This window comes from Halyomorpha halys, unplaced genomic scaffold (genome assembly GCF_000696795.3).
Source record: "Halyomorpha halys isolate HHAL.00 unplaced genomic scaffold, Hhal_1.1 Scaffold1113.1, whole genome shotgun sequence".
NCBI lineage: Eukaryota > Metazoa > Arthropoda > Insecta > Hemiptera > Pentatomidae > Halyomorpha > Halyomorpha halys.
Genome location: NW_027105717.1, coordinates 50,561 through 71,011, shown reverse-complemented (window position 1 = coordinate 71,011; position 20,451 = coordinate 50,561). Strand labels below are relative to the sequence as shown.

General features: G+C 28.7%; 1 protein-coding gene and 1 long non-coding RNA gene across 3 annotated transcripts; one reads left to right on the top strand and one right to left on the bottom strand.

Moving 5' to 3' along the window:
• Positions 1 to 2,971: 2,971 nt before the first annotated feature.
• Positions 2,972 to 9,596, bottom strand: RpS9 (ribosomal protein S9). 2 transcript variants are annotated; one of them, XR_001344317.2, is made up of 6 exons: positions 9,498 to 9,596; positions 7,964 to 8,198; positions 7,615 to 7,733; positions 5,694 to 5,761; positions 3,316 to 3,556; positions 2,972 to 3,190 (listed from the first exon to the last, which is right to left on the bottom strand). XR_001344317.2 is itself a non-coding variant. In XM_014432786.2 (5 exons), the coding sequence occupies exons 2-5, from the start codon at positions 8,184 to 8,186 to the stop codon at positions 3,019 to 3,021; spliced, it is 582 nt and encodes a 193-aa protein (XP_014288272.1). In that variant the 5' UTR covers positions 8,187 to 8,198; positions 9,498 to 9,596; the 3' UTR covers positions 2,972 to 3,018. The 2 variants fall into 2 exon arrangements, 1 of the variants encoding a protein (XP_014288272.1); XM_014432786.2 differs by lacking the exon at positions 3,316 to 3,556.
• A 196-nt stretch (positions 9,597 to 9,792) lies between these two features.
• LOC106688360 (uncharacterized) lies at positions 9,793 to 14,137 on the top strand. The gene is made up of 3 exons (XR_001344316.2): positions 9,793 to 9,889; positions 11,592 to 11,711; positions 13,925 to 14,137. It is a non-coding gene; the product is annotated as an uncharacterized lncRNA (long non-coding RNA).
• Positions 14,138 to 20,451: the final 6,314 nt, after the last annotated feature.

Below are 20,451 nucleotides of genomic sequence, written 5' to 3'. Positions count from 1 at the left end.
AACCTGGTTGATAAGTGGAGCTAGAGAATTCGAGATTGTAGAAGAGTAGGGTAGAATGTTTCAAGTAATGTAAAATAAATCAGAGATCGGAGATCTTATTTCCTATAATTGGTCTGGCAGTTTGAATTATAGGAATATTATAATATCATTGTCGATTATACAATTGTATATCGTACAATAGTATTATAGAATTAGAAACAATATCCCTTATAGGATGTATGTATTACGATATTGTAGATATAAAGATGGTACGGATTAATGGTTCAGTTTTTATTGTTTATTGTCTTCAGGCAAAGGGAAGGGCTGTTAAACGTGTAATATATTTTATTTCCTAAATATAATACGTACAATAAATACTGATAAGCCTCCTAATACACCCTTACACAACTCATTTTTCTTAGCTACTTATATATCTACTGTTTTACATTTTGGTAAAAAATAAATTGAAAAAAAAAATCCAAAACACCACTGAAATAAAATATAATACTGATAGTTTAAAAATAATACATTGATGTGTTAGGAAATAGTAGAAGTATATGTTAGGTTCTCATTTTCTATTTCGGATGCTAACGGGTTGAAAGAGTGAGGGCATGATTGAAATGAAGAGTCAATTTGTATATCCATTCATTTATGGCGTCTATGTATAGTTCTGAATGCCTCTTAATTAATCTTATGTTGTCTGAATAGTTAGTTTACAATTCTTAATAATTTGTTTTGGAATACTTTTTTTTTTAAATTGGTTCAATCAGTGAAGCTCCATTTGGGACTGGCATGTTATAATTTGGAGCACAGTGGCACCGTGGTGAGGCATGATACTACTAACTCCAAGGATTCTGGTTCAAATCCAGCTGGGCAGAAAACTATTTTCTGTTACACTCTAGTCGTGAGTCAACTCTGTGGGTTCTGGAGTCCTCCTAAACTGGGTACCCTTAATTGAGTAAAAATCTGGCGGTTAGAGTATGATTCTGACCAAATCACTTCCTTGCACAACCGTTGGTATAGTAACAGTACTGAATCCCTGACCCTCCATGGGTTATTATAATTTTTTTAAATGTTATGATTGGTCTTAATACTGCTTCATAAAGTATGTATTTATTTCTGGGAGATAATTTTTATTTTGCCCGACTCCTTAGTTATTATAAGTAGTTTTTTCAATTACAATTTTTAGTTTTAAATCCTGAATGATGATTCTTGAAATCTAAGGTGACCAACCTTATTAAAATGATTAATAAATGTTTAGAATTCAAATATGTAGCCCAAGTATGAATAACTATAAAATATTGTCTTTAATTATAACTAATGGTTCTGGCATTAATCACCCCCAATCATTGACCTTTATAATGAATTCTATCATTCATATAATCAATCAATCTCTTTATAACATATATTAATATATGCAGAATAAGAAATATTTTTAAAATAAAAATCTTTATAGCTACAAATTAAATATCATTTTTTACATTAACCTGTGATATGCACTGTTGCTTCTTAGACAATTTTGTCTCTGTTTCTGTGGAGTAATGTTCATTTGTCTAACTGATATGGTAATGTAGATAAGGTCTTTTTGGTGTATAGAGGTTTTCCTAGCAAAAATTTATCATTGAAAGTTACTTTTATTTTCAATGAGGCATATTTTCCATTGAATGCTATGGCAGGGCTTTTAAAAAATTATATATTATTATACTGAGGTTCCATTGGTTTGGCAAAACTAACACCATAGATCGTCAAGATTGTTATATTTATTTATTTCTACAATTCAAATAAAAGACTAAATATAAAACTGAGGACTTAAGAAGGTATTGGTAATTTTCCTAACCATGGTTTCTTCTAGATTTCAAAAACTTATTAAGATTAGCAGCTTAACTACCATCAGATACCACAACCCTTCCCTGCTTTTTTTTCCACCACCCCCATAATTTAATAATTGGTGAATCCACCCATTCCATCATATTTTGTACCCCATATAGTTCCAGGTAAATGCTTTTAACTAAGAAATTAAGTCACTTATTTAACTGCACTGTTTCTGTTGTGACAAATGAACTGCCTTGTCCCAAAAGGAAATAGTTTGTTTTAGTACTTATGATAAAGTAACTATGGCTACATTTAAGTAGTAATGATATAAGCTAGATTATAACCCTATTCAGTTCAGCAGGTACAATCTGAAATTACTCCTGTACCTCCTTTATCATTAGCCTTATACTTGATAAAGAATTAGTTGTCAACAAGGTTTTTGGGGAAACTAACCTTAAAAACCATTTGATATACTGATATCTTTTGGGACTCAAAATTAGGCATTGTTTTAAAGTACTTAATCTTCCTCAATCTCAGAAGAAAAAATTTAGTTAATTATAAATCATAAACTACAAGTTGTTTAATAGGACTCATATACTACACTTTACAAGATAAGAGCTCTGAATGAACTTTTTTAAAGGATTTTCTGGAACTAAACAAGCTTGACCTAGCATGCACCTTGCTTAATTCAGTATCTATCTATGTCACTTGTAGCCTCAATTTTTATTTTATTGACCAGTCCGCTGTCATCAGATTTATCTCCAAATGTAAAGTTTTTTTTATCTAACATTGTAATGAAATAACTGATTTTTTCTGGAATAAAATATTAAAGAGGGCATGCATCTTAAATAATTCAATACCTAACTTTTAATATGACATTGCCTACAAGGAAATACATTTTCTTTATATTTAGAGCTAAAAAAAACAACCTTGTATTAACAGGCATCAATTTTGACCCCCAGCTGCTTTGTTTCTTCTCTAGTACTAATTGTTAACACCACCTTTCTTATCCTTTGATTTTATAACTTTTTAAACGAATTAAGATTTAAATGAAGAGGGATATCATTTAAATAAAGTAAAAACTTTTTAAAAACAAACCTACTTTATAAAAAATATATACAATTTATGTACAATAGAACCCTAATGACATAACAATGGGGAAATGAATTGACAATGAATATATGCCTTCCAGGAAGATTTTTTATTTAGGAAAACAAACTTAAACAATTAATCTTCATCTTCCTCTGCAGCTGCAGCAGTGGTTCCCTTCCTGGAGTTCTTCCTCTTTACACGTCCAGGGCGGCCACCACCGAAGGGTGATTTCAATGAGAAATCTATGTGTTTTTGTGAGTCTAACCTCACAATGAAGCTGGGGATGTTAACAACCTGCTTCCTTACTCTGAAATAACAAAATATGACCTTAATTTAACAGTTTATATGTTACATTTATAAACTTATGAAAGATCTGTTTTGAATAATCTTAAGGTCAATGTATAAAAAAGGATCTTAATAACTATACATTACCTGTGAGTGTTAAATTTTTAAGCCACCACTTCAACAAATCCTAAGTTTCCGTTACGTGTACACACACATTAAGCAAAAGCAGACATAGAGGAAATCTCTAGTGGCCTGCATGATTATTTATTTATAAATTCTGTTGAGAACCCAAACCAAATTTGATAAAATGTGGACTTAAGTCACAACAGACATAGTGAATAATTTCACTAGTGGCCTGGAAGAATTTACATCACAAAGCCTTTGTAGTCTAATAAAAAATTATAAGGTTAGTCCAAAATTGTAATAAATACATTTATAACATAAGGCAAAATATATATTAATAAAATATTATAGAACCTATGAATAATGAACAGCTAACATTCCAAAGGGGGGCAACAATTGCAAATTTGTGGTTCTGCCAGATATAACTTAGTCCATCAAAAAAATTCTTTTTCTGTCTGTCTTTAGAAGTTACATTAAAATAATTTTTTTGTTTTTGTTTTCAGATTTAGAACAGACAAACTAAATTACATTATGCCTGCGACAAATACTGAAATTATTATTGCCTCTGGTAGATTAGAGAATAATGTAACTTGATATTTTCTCTTGCTCAGATACCAAGGCTGATTTTGAATTCTATCATAAGTTGAGTATATTTTCAGATATGGCCAAAGATTTGTGATTACAAGAAATTTTCAGTGAACTTGGTGCAAGACTCTTAAATCAGGTTTAATTTCATCAGAATAACTTAATTTTAATAAAAATAGCACAAAAGTATTAAAAATGACTATTCAGATTCTAAAGAGACAAACCAACACAAAAATACTGAGTTTAGCATCGAAATCACTAGTCTCTGGTAGATGAGAGAATAATGAAAGTTGACATTTTCTCTGAAAGAAGTTTTAAGTTGTAGGAAACAACCAATATCCATTATTTGTTTTAATATATTAACTACATAAACCAAAATGTTTATTTCACAGTTAGGAGAGCTCAAAAAATGTCTATTAAACCCATACTTAATACAATGTAACTATGTATTTAGATAGCTAATAGAAATAATTTATGAGAACGACAACAGAAAACAATAAAAAAAAACCTTTAAATAATTATTAACATTCTAATGAACTAATCCTTAAAATCAAATATTTATAAATACTGTATTCAGATTTGAAACAGACAAACCAACAAATTACGTTATGCCTGGGATTAACACTGAAATTTACTATCGCCTCTGGTAGATTAGAGAACAATGAAAACAAACATTTTCTCTTGCCCAGATACCAGGGCTGATTTTGAACTCTGAATTCTATCATAAATAGAGTATATTCTCATATATGGCCACAGATTGGTAATTACAAGAAATTTTCAGTGAACTTGGTGCAACACCATTAACTCAGATTTAATTTCACCAGAATAACTTAATTTTAATAAAAATAGCACATAAGTACTAAAAATGACTATTCAGATTCCAAATAGACAAACCAACACAAAAACACTGTCTGAGTTTAGCATCAAAATCACTAGTCTCTGGTAGATTAAAGAATAATGAAAGTTGACATTTCCTCTGAAAGAAGTTTTAAGTTGTAGGAAACAACCAATAGCCCTTATTTGTTTTTATTTATTAACTACACGTAACTTCATAAACCAGAATGTTTATTTCACAATTAACAATGTCAATTAAACACATACTTAATACAATTAACTACATATTTAGGTAGCTAATAGAAATAATTCATTAGTGACAACGGAAATCAATACAAAACCTTTAAATAATTATCAACATTATAAAGAAACCAATCCTTAAAATCAAATATTTATAAATACTGTATTCAGATTTGAAACAGACAAACCAACAAATTACGTTATGCCTGGGATTAACACTGAAATTTACTATCGCCTCTGGTAGATTAGAGAACAATGAAAATAAACATTTTCTCTTGCCCAGATACCAGGGCTTCTAATTATGAGTTTTGATAAGAAAATTAGCTTAGTATTTTAGTAAAACAACTGTACAGACTGGGTATTAACACTACAGTAAAACAATCAAATGCACTTGATATTGCTTACAACGACCTCATATATTAGGACTTACTGTGACAATTACAGACTTTTAGTAACACATGTTTCCATACCTGTGGGTTTTCAGTGCCTTAACAATTTATTTTTACCAACATATATTGCAACCTTTGTTGTAAGGACTGATAGTAAAATAAAGCAATTTAAGAATGTTAAGCAGTAATAATCGATTTGTGATTAGTTATAATGACTAACTTAGCCAGGGTATTTTGGAAATTGTTATAAACCGTATCTAGTGTATTTGATCAAATAAACTTATAATAACAAAATATACAGAAAACGTTAACTAAAATAATGATTAAATGTTAGATTAATTATTTTCAACTTACCTAATATGCCTTTGTCTTATCAAAACCCTAGCATGGTGAATTGATTTAGCAAGACCAAGTTTAAACACCTGTAACAGAGGGAAAAAAAATTAACTACTAAATTACATCAGTAATTTAAATATAAACTTAAGGCACTAAACAAATGGTTGCCAGTATCTTTTGTTTTAAAGCTTTATTTATTTTAGTTTGGCAAAATTAATTATAATTCAAGCTCTTAAGTCTATTCAAAAGGAGAATATATATAAATTAAGGTTAAGACTGTTGGCAAGTGAGTTTCCCAAAAGTGAAACAATAAATTTTCAAGTTGGGAGCAATTAACATGCCTCACTAGTTTAGCCTAGTAAAATAACAGCTTTGGTAATAACCTGAAGCCCATAAACAAAATCTTCACATAGGCTATAAAATCAATTGCATTTAAGAAACACCATATTTTTTTATAAAAACTTATGATGAAGTCGTAAAAGTCATAATTTCTTTATGAAATATATGATACTGTCAGCCATGCCATCTTGAAAAGATTTCCCATATCAAATTATCACTAATGGTGGTTCATTAAACATGAATATGAAACAGCATGACTGAATTTCAGGATAAAAACTAAACCTACTCCTAAGCAAGTCAACTTATCACTGCAAATTTTCTTTTCTTCTAAATGCTTACCAAAATAAATTGTACTATGCCTTAGCATTGTTTACCATTATTTGTGGACTTGCACATCTTCTCAATATACATACCATCCGAAATAATATTTAAAATATATAATATTAATATTTAAAATATTACTTGGTAACGATATATATATAAAAAAAAATTGTCAACCTCTCAATTAAGATATAACACTAGGTAAAACACTGTCCAGTCCTAAACGCTATGCAGATTTAAGTGGATACAACCTTTAAAAAGTAACATTACTATCAAGATAGAAACTGATAAATAAGCTTTAGTTGTCCAACTACCTAGTAAGGTAATAGGTTAAGAGCTCAAGAAAAGAGGATAAATTAAACTATATTTAGTTTAGAGTGAAAAGTGATGAATCTGCTAACCATAATTAGGGGGGAGGGGAAATGGCAGTTAAACACAAATTTAATTTATAAGTTACAAAAAAAAAATTTGAAAAGGATTCAGTTTTAACCTATACTATATCAGAAGTACAGTAAATATTAGAGTATTTCAGAAAAACCTAAAATTTTCGATCATTTCTGTTTTTATTTTGATTTATTCATTTAGAACTATATATATTTAAAACTACCTTCAACACTAAAAAATTCAATGGTACATCATTTAACATGAATTAAATTCTCTAAAATACAAGATTTTTTACTAAGTTCAGCGAATCCTGGGATGATTTTAAATAAACCAAAAGTTTTTCCCTTAAGCAAAGCAGAATATACATTTTGATATTATTTTAAAAAATAAAACTGCTACCTCACAGTACATTCAAGTATTAAAATGATTGCTGAATTGCACATCTAAAATTTTTTGAGTTTTCTCAAAATAAATTCAACTAATGATTTTTCAATATTAATGTTGCTCTTAGAAAAAGTATATCTTGCAATAAAAAAATGGGACGAAGTAACTGCCTATTTTCCCAAACTGGTTCTTGAGCAATATTTGGAGAGCACTCCCTGATGAACAAGTTTGACCTTCTCCAGTGGTAATTTAACTGAACAACATCAAATATCTGGAGCACTGAATATTTCCCATACATTAAATTAGGTAAGAAGTGTGTAGAAACTAGATCTACACTATTAAACAAAGAATAATCTATTTAAATAAAAATAATATTTTACATTTAAATTTTAGAATTATATTACATAAAATTCTAAATGCAGAAGATACAACGAAAAAATAAAGTTAGTGCTACAAATCTTGACTTAACCACAATTACATATATTGCTAATCAATATGGAATTAAAATTACCTGAGTCTGAAGTCTTCTTTCCAAGAAATCTTCAACTTTAAGACCCAAAACGTAATCAAGTTTCATTTTAGCTTCATCTAATACTCCTATTCTTACTAATCTACGCAAGAGCGCATTACCTAGACAAAATTAAACTTATAACATACAAAATAATACAATTAAGGAAATTGATTAAAACAATAAATAAATCAGATCATATATACTCTACACTTTTATTTCAGACAAGAAGTGTCAGAAAAGGTAATTAAAGTCATCATGATTTAATATCCAAATTTGTCTCAAGATAAAATTATTGTTAAAAATCAAACAAGTATTAAATTTAGTAACTATTCCATGAAATGTTGTATACCTTCAAACAATCTCTTAGGATCCTTCTCGTCAAGAGTAAGCAGTTCTCGGGCAGCTTTCCTGATTTTAGCAAGAGTATATTTAACCCTCCATACTTCACGCTTATTCCTTAACCCATACTCTCCAATAATTCTCAATTCCTGATCAAGACGAGCCTTCTCATAAGGACGCCTTGGAGTGACATAGGTTTTACTATGCACTGATGGAACCCTCCGATTAACCATGGTTGGCTAAAACTAAAGAATAAAACTTTGTATTACATAACTATGACAAATTGTCGATTATCTAAATTAAGGTAAAGGAAAAGTTCCATACAAAAATTATTTTATAAAAGGAAGATTATTTTTAATGTAATTTTACCAGGTACGATTAAAATGTGTGTGTGTGTGTATATATATTAATTACACTATTTAATGCGAGCCAACATTTAGCTCCACATTTTAGAGCTTTATCAGGGCTAAAAAAGATACTGACTAAACATTTTACTTTACTCAAGTATTAGGTATATTTCTCAGCCTTGCAACATGGGGTGAAAATTGGTTCACATTAATATATATTATAAATGTGGCTCACATTACTAGTTTTCTACTTCTTCCAAACTATCAAGTACTTCTAAAAACATTATTTTACTCATCCATATTGTCTAGAACATGGGCTTACAACACAAATAGTAGAGTAGTGTAATTCCACAACCGATTCAGTTATTTTGATCCTTAGTTTATATAACATTAAAAATTTCTGAGAAATTAATAAGGCATCAAGCCCCTTACATAATATAAAAAATATTGGAAATAAAAATGCCACATTTTAAGGAGGGACATGCGGTCCACACAACTCAGTTTTTTTGAACTGACCTGTAGCATTACTGGACTAATTTAATAATTCACTGCTATTTATCAACCACTGAACAGATAGAATGAATTATTTGCATCGTATGTTCAGTTCATTAAAATTTATACATATATTCAGCCAAGGTCAAATAAGGGAAACATCTCTACTAACAGATTTAAACAGTTTCAACAAGACCCATGTGGAAAGTTTAATGAAACAATATCCATTATAAACTCAAACCCTTATGAATTGGAATGTGGAACCAATTGCAGAAATAGCAAGATCGATTTGTTAACACAGAATTACGATGAAATCTTTTCTGTAAAATTAGAAATAAAAAAACCCAGACGAAATTTCAGGGCTTTTATTTGGATTAGTTACTTTCCAGAAACATTTGAGGGGTAAAAGGTTAATGTCTACCACGTGTTATAATTAACATAATGCACCATTTCTACAATGCAATGCGGAATAATCATAATTCTGAAACAAGCCTTTATTTGTATGGTAAAGCCGACTATTGAATTAGGAAAAAACGGCAACTATAAGCAATCCATTATGCCACGTGCTACGACCCATGAACTCAAAACTTAAATACTACTAAAAGTAATGCCACGAAGTCTTAATAGAAAATTCATTCAAACACTCATATTATACTAGTTGAAAAGGAATTAGTTTCACATAAACATAAACGACTTACGACTTACCAGCATAAAACTAACGGAGAGAAAGGTCCTAACGAGAGAAGAGTTCAGAGTAAAATGGACGATCTTGTGCAGAAGAAAAGTAGCCACGTATCGTTGCACGAGTGCGCATGCGCGAATAGTCAAGTGGTTTTTAGAAGTGTTTTAATTAGTATATTTCTTTAACAAAAGTTGAATTATCGAGTTAAAATCTAAAAATTAATTTAATTTAATTAAATTAAATTTTTTAATTCTGTTTTAATCACAATATTTATAGTTCTACACGTTTAAAAATTACTCCATTTATTGTAAATTATGGCGGGAACCTTTCAACAGTATGGTTAGAAAATTCTAAAACTTAGTAGATTGCATCTAAAATTTAATATGATCCTTATTTTAGTATTGATGTTATCTGTGTAAGTTTTTATGTCATTTAATCTCTTTAAATATCGAATTAATAATTAGTATTACTAAATTAATTTTACACACTTCTATTTCATTGAATGAAGTCCCTTAAAAATATGAACTTCCTACTTAGCTTAAGCTTTTGAAAAAAAATAAATAAATAAATAAAACTTGATGTCATTATACTATTTGAAAAAGATATAAGCTGGAGGTAATGGAAAGAATTATGGCAAATTAAAAAAAAAAGATAAACTTTTAAAAAATAAGTAAGAAAGTTATAAATAAAATTAATAATGTCAGTGATTTTTTATATAAAAACATGATAAAATTATAAATCAAACGTTAGTGACACAGATTAATGTTATTTAGTAATATTACTAGAATTTTAATTCAATTAAAATAACTGCGGGAGTGGATAATTAAAAAAAAAACTTTTTATTTAACCCATTAAAAAAAAAGATGTTTCGAATAAATTTTTAGTCTCATTTAAGCAGGACTATAAAATTTATATTTGAAAACATATTACCAAAAAAATATATATATATTAAAAAAATGTACAGATTAAGTAAAATGTATATATGTATGTATAGTTGACCGTAAAAATTGATATATAGGGAGATATTCAGGGTTGCGGTCAATAGTGAAACAAAAATAGTTTACAACTATTTATTTTTCAACGTTTCACCCCACTTTGCAGGGCTAAAAAGATACAAAATGAAACTATGTTAAGATAAAATGATAGAAATAAAAATAAAAAGATACAATGAAAAGAATATTATTGTATTTTTGTATGAAACTATTGCTCTTGCCTTTGTTACTTGTTTTTTATTCTTTTCATTGTATCTTTCTATTTTTATTTCTATCATTTTATCTTAACATAGTTTCATTTTGTATCTTTTTAGCCCTGATGAAGCCCTGCAAAGTGGGGCGAAACGTTGGAAAATAAATAGTTGTAAACTATTTTTGTTTCACTATTGACCGCAACCCTGACCATCTCCCTATATATTAAGTAAAATGATTTTATTTGATAAGTTGAGGTGAAATTTAGCTGTAGCAAGGAATAAAACTAATATTAAATGAGCCTTACAATTTTAAAAACACTATAAATCAATGTAGATAAATGCAAAAGATTATTTTGTAACATTCCCAGAATTTTCATAATTAAAAAAATATCAAAAGTGTTTGAATTTTTTTTTTTTTTATCATATCTACTTTAGGCAATTTTAAAATCGTTTTTTTAAAATTTCAATAAAAATTAAATTTATGGTTTCATTAGTATTTATTTAAAGTTATTATCCTTGGCTTGAACCTGAGCCTACTATACAACTAAGTAACTGCCTGATCAACCTGAGGTTAATTGCGGGAGTATATTGCAGTTTACATTTTTAATGGGATTAAAGACAACAATTATCTTTTGTAAACAATGCTTGTATGCTTTTGGAACATAAGAAAATGTATAAACGTGAAGATATGTAGTTAGTTTCATTAAATATGGTTTTTGCTTAAAAATTATAGTTGTCTGATAATTTTGATCGAGATTATAGATGACTAACATACATAACATTAAGGTTGAAAATGATTTATAATTTAAAAATTATAATTATAGGTTATGTATTAATTTTTAAATAATACTTTGCTACAAGCAATGAATAGAAACAAAATTTAAATTATGATTTCTCATTTTATTGTAACACATTTTCAAAATTTATTCAGGATGAATTTGAACCTTTGAAAACACATTTATGAAGAAGTAAAAAAACTCAGATAGCAAATGTTGAGCAGTTCTTGAAATTAAAGGGCTTATAATCATACATCTGACATGGATTAGTACAGGTAAAAATATGAAATTAAATTAAAAATTAAAGATTGTCAACAGGTTTGTTTCAACATGATTTAAAATTATTATCATAGCAGTGGGTGAATACAAGGTTTGGGTGGTCTTTAAAAACTAGTATTAATATTTCATCTTCTAATTTTGTTCTATGAGGTAAGAAAAACTTCCATCAAAATTTTAGATTTTCAAAAATGTAGAGATTGCTAGTGAGTTTTGAAATTTTAATATAATTTACGATTTTTTGTTATTTTAATGATTTTGGGCCACCAGAATTCTATTCAATAACAATATCAGATCAGTAAATTATCCTTCATTTTCATCTTATTCATTTATTACACACTAATTAGAAATGATCTTACCTGGTCTTCGTGAGAGGAGTGATACATCTCTAGACGCATGCTCACACATTATCATCTATGGCTTGTTATAAGGTATATTCTGAGATAACCAGGGTTTAACTAATAAAAGCACCAAATTTAGTATGAAGTTACCTAATGGTATTCAATTTATAATAAATATTAGCATAGGTGTTCTCTGATTTTTTAAAAATTTTAGTAAAACAATTTGTAATTAATGTTTCTTACAGACTAAGTTCTTTTTCCAAATATAACCATTACTTTCTTTCTCTTCTCCAATAGTATCTTTATTATTTGTATTTATTTTATTTTATCTATCAATCATAATATTCTTTTCTTAAACCATTACTTTAATCTACTATGTATATTGTTAGAGATGCCAGGATAATCGCTGAAGGCAAGTTTACATAAATAAATAAATTAATTAAGATTGAGTCCTGCAAATTTATTACTATTATTGAATTCTTTCCCGAAGGCTTTTTGTGTTTGCCAGTTACCAATTAAATATCTTTATATTTATAAAATACTGTTACCATTAATTATATAATATAATTTACTATTATATTACCCAATACCACCCCTTGTATTGGGTAATATAATAGTAAATTAACTATATAAAGGAACTAAGTATTTATTTACATTTGAGTGTGATAAAATGATTAATGATCCAGATAAATGGTAGGGGATAAAATATTGTTTACACTATAACTTATTACCTAGTATGTCCGAATGGCTGCTGAGTTGGATGATGCATGTCGTGAGTGTTGTCTTAGCCATGGATGCCGTCTTGGCCTAAGGGATGGCGTTCCAGTTCTTATTCGCTCTTCTTAGGAATTCTTCTCATCAAAGTGCATCCTGCTCTCTCTTCGGTCTTCTTTCTTCTGTGTTCCATACCTCTCCTTGCTTCTGGGTCCTGTGTTCGTTTCAGACACCCCTCTTGTTAGAGGCATTGCTTTTTCGGAATCTTATCCCATTGGCTATCATTAGCCATGCCCAAGAAGAATACGTTACAAGGGGCTACAAGTGTTTGGTCCAGGTGTTGTTTAAAATCTATAATTGACCAGCCTACTGACAAAGCCAGGAGGGCGATACCTGTTTTAATAGATTTGCTCGGAAAGGTCCCTTCCACATGTACCCATTAAACAGTTGAACACAGAAAGTGTTGACGGACATCTGTACCCAAGGCAGGTATAGCAACATATGTTGCCAAGTGACAAGGACTTTTTTAATGTCAATAATGGTTAATACATCGATACATATCAAATCAATAAGTTTGACATTATATCTGGCCATCGTAATTTTTAGCACACTCTGATTATTCATACCCTATTTTGAGGACTATTACGAACTAACTCCTCTTACAATTTCAGTACAGCTTTGGTAACATACTCATAAACATCTACAACAATTTTAGTTCTTTTTGGTGAATGTATTATCTTAAATTTATCATATTTGTAAAAGTGTGACATTAAATACTATGAGTTATCTCTATCAGTTGACATTATTTTGAACTCAAACGATTTGAAAAAATGAAGAGATTCTTTATTCTTTATTTTTTATTTAATGTACTGGATTGACTTTAATTTCTACTATCACTTGATAGGAAGTATTGATATTGTGAAAAATTTCGAATTTGAGATTTTGTTGAAAGGGCGAAATGTTGGCTCATAATTAATAGTTTATTTTCTATTTGAGTTATTTTGACTGCACCCAGCCATCTTTCTTTTATTATTTAGTTATTTGGTATCAATAGTTAGAAAAAACTTAGTATCCATAAATGTAGGATATATGTTAACATCATTTTACTGCTTTTCCTTGCATTTTTACTTTCACTTACTTATGTATTGTGTTTTTAGAAAGGATACTACTGTGATTGTGTGAAGTTTTGAATTTGAGTTTTCGATGAAAATACATGTTTTAAGGTCCCAAGAACTAAGTCTTGTAAAATGGTTTCTGTGTAAGTGAACAGCCTATCTCCAGAACGAATAATTGTAGGAAATATTAATTATGTATTTAAGAAGGGTATGTGCTTGGGGTTTGACAGCGACATTTTCATTAAAATTGACCAACCAGAAGTGCCATTTTATAGAGTTGATTTTTCACTGTTACAATTTTGAATAAACTCGCCATGTCAATATATAATTAAATGATATTAAGTACCAGTTAGGTCTTACCTTATTAAAATAGTCTAATAGAGCTTCAATAACAAATTTAAAAAAAAATCTTCCTCTAAAGAACCTTTGATTTTGTTTATTTAAAAAATAACCAGTTCTTGTACTTAGCAATAATAAACAAGATAAATACAAAATATTAAAGACTTCTATGAATAAGTAAACGGGGGAAAAGGAAAAACAGAGGCATTATATTTAGCTAGCAAAAATCAAGACCACTTGACCATTCCTGATTGCATTTGGACTTTGTTAAAATGTCGTTTTCTTTTCATGTACAATATTCATATCCGTTACTCCCATCTTAAGAAACTCTAAAATAGGAATTTTATAGCAACAGCAAAATTAAAATTATTTGTCAATAATTTTCACCTTCCCTGGTCTTTAGTTTTTTTGAAAATAACTACTATAGAGCCCACCAATCTCCACAATATTGTGGTCGTAAGTTGAGTGATAAGTTAAAATTGTGTGTATTTCACCAAATTTTTAATTTCATATTGTACATTAGTTGAGTAGTTGATCTATAGGTAAGTTTTTTTATTTTAATATTTCAAATTATAGTTCATAATTATAACCAACTTTGCAATTATTATAATGCCATTTTCCAATTTTAGCCACTTTTACTCGATTTAACTAATTCTTTTTTTACTTAAATCTTAAACTGATTATGTTCTATTTCTGTATATAGACAAATCCTTTTATTATAGACAGAAGATTAAAATACCCTTCATACAAGAAATGAAGAACAGAAACAGTTATGAATACTGTTTCTGTGCCACCTTGTACAAGTTCGTGGTATAAAATCTATGCAGAACACATAATTATAAAAGTATTGGCATAACTATATAAATAATAAAGTCATGAAACACCACTTCAATGTTTAACTTAATAATCTCCAAATAAAGTAAAAAAGTATATATATTGTGGTGTTATTTTTATTTTATATCATTCTTCTGTATTTATAAATAGATTCTTCTAAAAAAAATAATAAATAAATGATAATATCTGACTACAAATCTTTTTTATAAGAAAGAAAAATAACATAACAAAATTTATTTAATTATACTACTCTAGCATTTCAACTTTAACGAAATAAACAATAATTATTATCTTAGACTTTTTCCTACTCAAAAATTATTAAGCTTTGTTTTTTTTTTTTATTAGTCCAGAAAAAGTTCAAAATATAGATAGAGAACATATTGCTTTTACAAGGAAACAATTTTTTATACTTATACATGTAAAAACTCAAAATAAAAAATGAAAACAGTACACCTTAAATAAAGTCTCCAATACTTATTTTGACAGTCCGACAAAATTTCTCATCTATTGGGCTGACTTCATTTTTTAAATCCAGTACTACTAATTATCCTAATCAAAAACTTTTTAATCTAGCTTCCACCATCTATAGTGGACTTTTCAGGTGTGTACTATTCAAAAATTGGGCAGAGAATGTCCGTTTCCACCTGTTTAGGCAAAGTCCAAAACTTAACCTTCTGTAATCCATCCAAGTCCTACTCATACAGATATTTCCTGGCTTGTTTGTAATATCAAAATTAATTATAGCTAATTGATTTGTGCTGGTAAGACTGATGTGCATTATATTTTTATTGGGATTTGAAACACATTGTTCATGGTGAAAAGAAAAAGAAAACTTCTATTCTTGATTAATTAGTATATATATATAAAAAAATAGATTTTATGTGGGATTAAAGCCAAAAGAGTGTACAATATGAGTTAGTATTATTAAGAAATTAAATTTTGACAATTTACTGTGAAATTATAGAGTGTTATAAAAGACATTCATCATCATCTGTGGCACTACAACTCTTGTAGAGTCAAGGCCTCCTGCAACTTCGTCCGCCAGTCCTCTCTAATGGTTGCCGCTGCTCTCCAATTGCAGATTCCCAAGATAGACCTGGTATCCGCTCCCACTTGATATTGCATATATTTTACTAGCATATTGATATTTGAAGATATTTTACTTTCTGATAATTTGGTTTGACTTTTTATTACTGGACAATTTTACTTGGATAATTGGACTTCCTTAGGTTTCTATGGAGCTTAAGGTCCTGTTCTTATGCCTCTCCTCCTTCGCCCAGGTGAGATGTAAAATTAATCACTCATGGTGAATTTATTAACACAGGCAAAAATAATTTTAAAGCTTTGAGAACAGAGGGTGTCTTATTCCTTGGTTACAGTACCCATACTAGTTCATGAATTAGCCAATAGATGGTAGGAGCTTGAGGTCCTCTTCACATGATTCATTATAATGTATAGTTTTTTCTTAAACAATTTTCATCCATCAAAAATAACACTTCCCACCACTACACGTTGAAATCAGCCAGCATGAATTCCATTCTCTCATACATACAAAATAACACTAAAATATATACAAATAAAAAGATGAACAGTATTCGCTTAGCAAAACATGTTCTGTTCTTTTATGAAGGCAGAATTTAAGAAAGGATTTATTGTAATAACCAATTTCTTTTGTTAATGAAATTTGGAAGATACTTTCTTTATTTACCTTGCTGTTGGTATGTTCTGTGAATTTGACAGATCTGTCCATAGTTAAACCAAACTATTCTATGGATTTTGAACAAGTGATGTAGTTTAATTTTATGTGACTGTGATTATTTTCATATATTTTTTTTCATGATGTCTAAAGAGATGCTATGCCTCCAGGGTACATTTTTTGATATTTTAAGCAACTTTAAACCATGTTTGGGAGCAGGAGTGGCACAGTAGTAAGGTGTTGAGCTACTAACTCCAATAATATGGGTTCAAATCTGGTTGCAGTAGATAATTATTTATTCTGAAGCTGTGAGTCAACCCTGTATATTCTGGAGCCATCCTGGGTTTCACCCTGCCAGATTATGCAGGTACACTCTTACTTAGAGACAAATCTGGCAGTTGAGTGTGATCTTGAAAAGTTACCTCCTTGTAAAACTGTTGTTCTACACAATGCCCCAATAGCTAAAAGTGTAATAAACACATATTTCATTTTCTGTCTATCATCTTTTTATGTTGTCATGGTACTGTCTGACAAATATTGCCATTAAGTCGGACCACATTTGATGTACTTACTGAATAAATAAAAAATAAAGAATAGGACAATTCAAAGATAAAATCAGAAAACAATTCTTCTCAATTATTTTTTAGCATTGATATTCTTATAACGCAGGTCAGATTATATTTCCCCATAAAGAGTGAGCTGTCTGTAATATAATTTGAAAAATGAATACTGTTAACATAATGATAGGAAATATTTTAAGATTTCAATTTTGTTCAAAATACTATCATCCAGCTCCACTGTGCCACAATAAATTTTACTTATCTTGTTATATTAATTAATAAATTAGTAATACATCTTATAATAGTATAAATAAAGAATAAAGTAGATTCATTGAGATTCAAGGACCCCTGCTATCATTCTTATCATTATTTTTTTAAACATATATTTATTGCATAAATATAAAATGTACAATATTTACTATATTGTTTTGGGATACCCCTTATACAATACAATTTTCCTGATACCAATTACACTTTACAAACTTCTCTATTTTACATTTTGGTAAAACAAACCGAAAGGGAGAAAAAAACATTATTGATTTAAAACAAAATACATGATGTTGGATAGAATAAAATATATATCATTGGGTAGCATGAAATATATATCATTGATTTAAGTTTACAATAATATATATTTAGTTCTTTTGTGTTTACGTCTATGGGTTGTAGTTTTCGTGTAATTCTGTGATTAGATGGTATAATAAGTTGGGCAAGGCTGAAAGAAATTATGAGTAAATTTATAAATGTAATCCTGTCCAGTGTCTATATTTAATTCAGTTCGCATTTTAGATATTCATGTGTAATATGGATAGTTATTATCATTTTTATTATTACAACCCTTATTCCCATGTAGATCAATGTATTTTTCAAAGTTCTACTGAAAAGATATTTGGTTTTCAGTGAATAGGTGAATCGCACACAAAAGAACATTTTAGACAGATAACTATCAAAATGTTAATGCCTCAACAATACAAAACAATCGATTAGCTTTTAACAATAACTTTAATGAAATCATATCCATTGTGTTCATGACAACTCCATTATTGGCTTCCTATTATAGTCAGCTGCCTTAAAATATAATCTGTTCATCTTTCACAGTGATTTATAATTTATCATGTTTAATTCTTTTAGTGAGCTATGAAACTCATTTATAAACTAATAATTGAGTTCTGTTGGATATTTTAGTTAAATTGGAAGTTCTGTTTCTTAAGTTTAAAAAATATATAGAATTATCCCCATATAAATATCATTTAATTCTACAGTATTAATAATTTGAAAAAAACCTAGTTATACATAAATATTTGTAAGATTTTAGTTAATAACATTTAACTACTTTTACTTACCTATGTACCATAAATATTGTAAGGGAAGGTATCTTGATAATGAGAAATTTCGAATTGGAGTTTTATTAAAATAACCGTTTGTAGTCCCTAAGTCTGAAGAACCAAGTGTTGTAAAATGGTCTGTGTGTGTATGAACAGACTAGCTGAAAAAAAAAAAATTACGAAATTGAATTACGTATTTAAGAAAGATATATGCTTGGGATGTGACAGCAACTTTTTTGATAAAACGACTTAACTGGAAATACCTCTTTGCCTAATCGATTTTACATTTTTTTCTGAGTTTTTTGAACAATGGCTCACACGATATTGATTGAACTCAGTAAATTAATGTAAAATTAAGTGGTCGTTAATATCAGATAGGTATTATCCTCATTGATATTGTCTGACAGGGGTTAAACACGGATTTATCGAAACATTTTCCTGTAAAGTATCTTTAATTTTGTTTATATGAAACAATCTACCATTTCAGATTTTAACTAGTAATAAAAAAGGGTTAAATAAAAGGATTTGTTAAGTTGCTTCTTAAAAAGATAGGAGGAAAAATATTTTTCCAGGTTGAAGACACGTTTTCGGAAAGTAATGTAGTAGCATGTATGTATGTAGACGTAATATATATTGATCGAAAGCCAAAAGATTTCCGAAAAAATAATATTTAATATAGATAGTTGAAGAAGGTAATGGAGAATGATGAAAAATGCGTAAATAAAACGTCTGTCCCAGTACCAGTGAAACTGGAGGCGCATGAGCAGGTTAATTATTTATTCACATCCTAATGTACAGAGGAGGTTGGCCTTGTAAATAAAATAACAAAAAATATTTTTATGAGTGCAAGATTATAGAAACAAATGAAAAAAAGGCAGGTTAAGAAGAAAAATAGACCAGTCTGAGTGTATAAAAGAAAACAAAGTATATCTAAGTACAAAAAAAAAAAAAAATTAGGAAGGAAAATGAAATAAGAAAAATAGAAAATAGTGTATAAAAAATAAAATACTGGTAAAAATTTAACTAACTAAAAAAAAAAAACTTGGAAATAATTTTAAATATACAAAAATAATAAAATAGTACTAATTAAAAAATATAACTAACTAAAAATAAAATATATGAAGATTTCTTTAAGTAGAAATTAAGGAACATAGAAAATATAAAGAAATATAATGGAAAACAAACTGTTCATAAATTAAAAAAAATGAATTTATCTATAAATCAAAAGTTAATTGAAACATTTTGACAAATGCTAGATTATTAAACAAATCGTTAATTACTAATGGATCAAAATAAATGAAATCTTCCAAATAAGTTTGAGGTATTTGATATTGGTTCTTAATTATCAAATAACTATAAGGGTACTCTCTTTATAACGCTAAGTTGACCCCGGAGGGCTGATTCACGGCTACAGTGAAATAGAAATAATCTACTGGATTCGAATCCGAATCTTTGGAGTTAAAAGCACAGATCCCTACCATTGAGCTACCCACTCCCAATGTACATCTTAGGCGTTTATCCCGATATATGAAATTACGCGTAATAATGCCTTAAATATGTAATTTCTGTTTCGTAAGACATTTAATTTTTGAGCTAGGCTGTTCACAGACTCACATACCATTTTGCAAGACTTTTTGGACTTAGAGGGCCTCAAAACGTGCATTTCCGTAGAAAACTCGAATTCTAAATTTTGCACGATCGCAATACAATCCCTTACCGTATATTCCATATTGAGGTTAATGAAAGTGAAAAATTATCCTCAAATTCTATCTAGATTTAAGTAAGCACATTTTAAATTTTGTTATCTTCTGGTTA

Bases quoted from the DNA above. Each gene is read 5' to 3' on its own strand.
- RpS9 (XM_014432786.2), bottom strand. From the start codon at position 8,186: ATGGTTAATCGGAGGGTTCCATCAGTGCATAGTAAAACCTATGTCACT. The intron at 7,734-7,963 runs GTATACAACATT...AATTTTGTCTAG, and splicing joins TCCTAAGAGATTGTTTGAAG to GTAATGCGCTCTTGCGTAGA. The intron at 5,762-7,614 runs GTAATTTTAATT...CCTCTGTTACAG, and splicing joins AAAGAAGACTTCAGACTCAG to GTGTTTAAACTTGGTCTTGC.